The sequence below is a fragment of the Perna viridis genome, chromosome 4 (assembly GCF_037379345.1).
Source record: "Perna viridis isolate PV_CMFRI_1.1 ecotype Kerala chromosome 4, ASM3737934v1, whole genome shotgun sequence".
Taxonomy (NCBI): domain Eukaryota; kingdom Metazoa; phylum Mollusca; class Bivalvia; order Mytilida; family Mytilidae; genus Perna; species Perna viridis.
The window spans coordinates 20,163,838-20,168,611 of NC_142448.1; the positions used below are offsets into that span (position 1 = coordinate 20,163,838).

At 32.8% G+C, this 4,774-nt stretch overlaps 1 protein-coding gene across 1 annotated transcript; it reads left to right on the forward strand.

Moving 5' to 3' along the window:
- Positions 1–358: 358 nt before the first annotated feature.
- On the forward strand, positions 359–4,173 carry LOC148619247 (noggin-2-like). Its single transcript, XM_088578929.1, has 2 exons — positions 359–1,147; positions 1,809–4,173. The coding sequence occupies exons 1-2, from the start codon at positions 1,145–1,147 to the stop codon at positions 2,583–2,585; spliced, it is 780 nt and encodes a 259-aa protein (XP_088435055.1). The 5' UTR covers positions 359–1,144; the 3' UTR covers positions 2,586–4,173.
- The last annotated feature ends 601 nt before the right edge of the window (positions 4,174–4,774 follow it).

Here is a 4,774-nt window from a genome sequence, read left to right on the forward strand (position 1 = left end):
ATAAATCTTCTGTCATCAAATCTTCCATTGCACCACTTATGGGTCAGATTTAAAGGTAAATGGTATCATCTAAAACTAACCATAGAAATTAGAAAGGGAAATAGAAGATTTTCGTCTCCGAGATAGTAAATAAAATTGTATATCGGTCGTGTCATAAATACATCAAACCAGAGACATTAGATTATAAACCGCGTCTCTCGTGTTTATTTGTAAATTGGAGAGATTATGAGGGTGGGCTACAACAAATTCCCACAGACAATCAAAATCTACACCCTATAAATGAAGGGAGAGTCCAGGCGCCGTGCTTGGCTAATTTAGATCAAGTTTATTGCATATCAGTTAGTTTGATACACATGGATACCGTCTACACGTCTTAATCCGGTCACGATAGGGTGTCCATCGAAAGATTGATATCGTACAGTTGTAAGACGTTCTACTCTGGCGACATAATTTGGTTTTGCCGCTCCGATTGTCTATCATCGAGTGACTGTAGAGCCAAAGCACTGGTGTTTTATTATTAACCTAACAAGTTACTGTATTGGACCATTACACAAGCCCCGCCTCCAGCTTTGAAAAATTATTTTATACTAGTAATGCCAATATATATTTGATCTTTCAACTTGAGACTTTTCCCATTATCCTTACTACTGGCTCCACGGAATATATTTATATGTTTGACCAATGTCCGTTAGTTATATACTTGCCTGTGATAACATATCATATATATTAACATTAGCGAGCACACCAGCCAGTTTATAATTCATTGTGATACTTCATTCTATCTTTAATATTGGATGTAAAATATACCAACTTGTACCTTAATTCTACACCTCCGACGAAATAACATAGGATATAGAAAATGTATGCGACACTAGGTCTAGACGTCAAATGTTATTTTGGCGCAAGTTTTCCTCAAAGGTTTATATCATAATAAGCTGGGTATACTACAAAAAACTACAAGAAACTACGTACAAACATTTCCAGGTGTAAAAAGAAAAGGATTTATATATTTTACCTCATTTCTCGTTAGCATGTTATCATAACCGATAGTGTTTTACCATTCAGAAATCAGAGAATTCAAATACTGTTCTATTATGGATTTATTTTACATTGGATTTATGGGGATGATCACAACAAATGTCAAATGGTAAGCTAATATTTATAAACATTCATACTGCATGTACATGTTTACCTTTATATTTACAAAGTTTACCTATTCAAAATATCGTACTTGCATTTATACAGCATGTCAATTTATTTTACTACAATTTTTAATGTACATCTTTTTAACTGATGGAATTTAATTTATTTTTTCAATTAAATCTTAAGTGGACTTCAATGGTTTTTGTTGCTATTTTAAAAGATATTTTTTTCGCTTGTTTGGAGTTCTAAAAATAAACTGCAATTAATACACGAAGGTGCATTGATATATCAGTGGTACAAGGTAATAATTAGCAACAATTATTTGCTTCAACTATTACTCTACAATCATAAAGTTTCATCTGATAAAGATCAACTGACTGCTGTCTAACAATGGACACCACATTAAAACAAAGATAAACTGCAAGTGTTGTAAGACTGAAAATTGTCGAAACTATGAACGGTATAGAGTATTTTAGAGGGTAAGATAGCTTCAGTTTATGAATTATAGATACTTTAACGCTTTCTCATCTAAACAACACCAACATGGTAAATACCTATCTATTTCGGCAATAATTGATCAGAATTAAGAACATATCAGAGGTATCTTGAGACGTTGCTTTTTTGTATTTTTTGTGTTTTACTTTAATGGTTTCTTTTCATTTCAGATCCAACAATACGTTATGAATCTAACAACACAGCTACAAATAATCCTTGTGAATTACTATTTTATCATAATTTGGGTGTTTTCTAAAGTCGACTGTGTTTCTTCAAACAAACAATACCTTGATAGACTAAGAAAAGTTGATGCACATACACCAGACAATAAAATTAATGAGATCACATTTCACACAGGATCTCGCCCTTCGCCCTCGGATGAATTGCCAATACCTCCTCTCCATGAAAATCCAAATAAAGCATTCGATCCTAGTGTAACGGATTTAGACTATAAAACAAACAGAAAATTGTTAGGTAAAAAATTTGACAGAAATTTCATGGCGGTTGTGAAACCGTTAGAACATATTTTCCATCCCGATGGTGTTCTAAATATACGATTCCGGAAAGGTCGACCGAAGGGTCGGAGACCAGAGTTCATCAGAGACTTCGGATCAAAAATATCATTTGGAGATGATATTGTTAAAAAATTAGGTGTTGATAAAAGAACTAAGAAAATAATGCAAAAATATTTGTGGAACTATACATATTGTCCACTAATATATAAATGGAAGGACCTGGGAATTCGGTTTTGGCCGAGATGGATTAAAGAAGGTTCTTGTTACAAAGGTAGAAGCTGTTCCATTCCGCCTGGGATGCAATGCAAAACTAAAAACTCTAAACCAATAACTTTACTGCGCTGGCATTGCAAAGACATGAATACGGACAGAAAGTGCAAGTGGATAGAAATACATTACCCCGTTATAACAGAGTGTGGATGTTCATGCTAGCATTCTGTGTATTCAGAACAAAATATTCCAAAACGGGTAATAACTTATATGAAATATCCATAATTGAGATTGTTTACAATTTCTTGTGATAACTGTACAGTAAAGTTGTTGGTTGTTCTCTTCGTTTGTTTTAGAACGTTTTTATTTGTTGTTTAGTGCTGATTCATGAGGCGGTGTTCTCCACATTATCATTTATGTTTTTATCTGTTACGGTGCTAATTTAGTATAATCTTAACTGATCTTCAATATTGATAATGTTTGGAAACAATAAAAAATTATCACCTCAAAATCTATCATTAACTCCAGTAGGGGCACGGTTTCTGATTAAAGTCTATTAATTGCTTTAAATGATCGGCCTTTGACAGTCTGTGTTAGGCTTTTTATTTGTTACATGGTTATAGCATTGAAGTATGTCTATTAAGGTATAACGACATTTCTTCAAGTTCATTTGGTTACAAGCCCCCTGTCGACAAACTAAAGGGACCATTGCCATGATTTTTCTTTCAGGAATTTTGTCACGATTTTCTTCAGTGCTTCTCGACTTCAAATTTCGATTTATAGATTATGAAGCCGTGTTGTGGTAGGGTATGACGAAGGTTTTAGTAGAAAATGACATTTATTTGTATCCGCGACTATTTCTATCGACGTGACGCCCCCTTTTTAAAATAGGTTTCTTAAAGTTGAAGTGCATATTTATTTAAAATCTATTCTATTATCTCTAGTAGCAATTAATGTCTTTCTCAGTCATTGAATGAAATTATTTTCGTATAAATTGATCTTGTTAAAGGTTACCAACAAGTTCAAAGAAATTGTAATGAGAGAGGGTAATGCTACAAATAGGTCTTCTCGTTTTGATAAAATGCCATGTTTAACACTTTATATAGACAGCTCATTGATTAAAACCTTAGAACACAGGGAGAATATTTGGATTGAGATAGACACAAAGACGACGGTTTGCTAATATGTGGATTAACATAGCCGTTAGAAAACATCTCTCGCTGCCTCCGTTGTCACGATTTGTACGGATATTTACCTGAGAAAAGGTGTAAACTAAACAATAAATTATAAACAGTATTTGTGTATTTATTGAAAAATGAAAGCTCACTTGATCTCACCTTAATAAGATATCTGAAAGAACTTCATGGTTATAGCGACTGATAGAAAGAATTTGGTCTCTATGGCTTGAATAAACTACTTGGATTCCTTCACAGTAACCTGTGTGTGTATCTCGATAGCTTTGTTTTCATTCATCACCCAGTAATTGTTGAGATGAACATTATTCTAAACATCATAGATAATTCTGACGCTTCTGTTCTTGGTTTGTGTTTATGTTGGTCCTTCCGATACTTTAGTGAATTTGTAGTTATAAACAAAGTCATGGCCACACTGAACCATTTTTTTCTGTCACATTGTCTATACCTAAATAGCTTTTCTTGATAGTCTTAACCCCCCTCCCCCCTCCAAAAAAAAACCAACAGTCCGTTTACAGTAGGTATGCCATTTATGTATAACAGTTGTGCAATTATTCATTACGACGCAAATTATTTGTAATTTATTTGACATAATTAAAATTAAATGTTAAATGCAAGAACTAGTTTTATTTTTCTGTTCGTTATACACATGTACCAGGTAAGAACTGAATGACTTAGCCAAAGTTTTTTTTTCACATTAATGTCTTTATGACTGGAATTTTGACTCACTGATACTTGTCAAGATTGAAAATGCAAAGTGGCCCAATGAAAATAAAAATGTAAAAAAGTTGATAAAGGGTTCAATATATACTTCAAATAGTTTTTAGCCCAAGTTTAAAATTTTTATTGGGTGTCAAGTACTCATAATATACACCATTGAGGTATAATCCTTGTTCCAATAACACGGCTTTAATATCTTGTATTTATCTGTAAGTGCATTAAAACATATGATAAAAGCTATATACTACAACTTTTAAAAGTTATGCAGTAAAATATATGAATTTTTAAAATTGAAAAAAAAATATGGTAAGTAGGATGAGAACATTCGCATTGTAGTCAATAGATGCACAACACAAAAGCAAAAAAGAAGAATACAGAACGTCACTATAGAAAAAAAACTAAAATAATGGAACTATTTGAATTGAATCAATACAGAATATTTGAGCAGTTGGTTTTTAATACGGCTTTATGATGGGTATCTCAGGTCGAGCCCGCTAG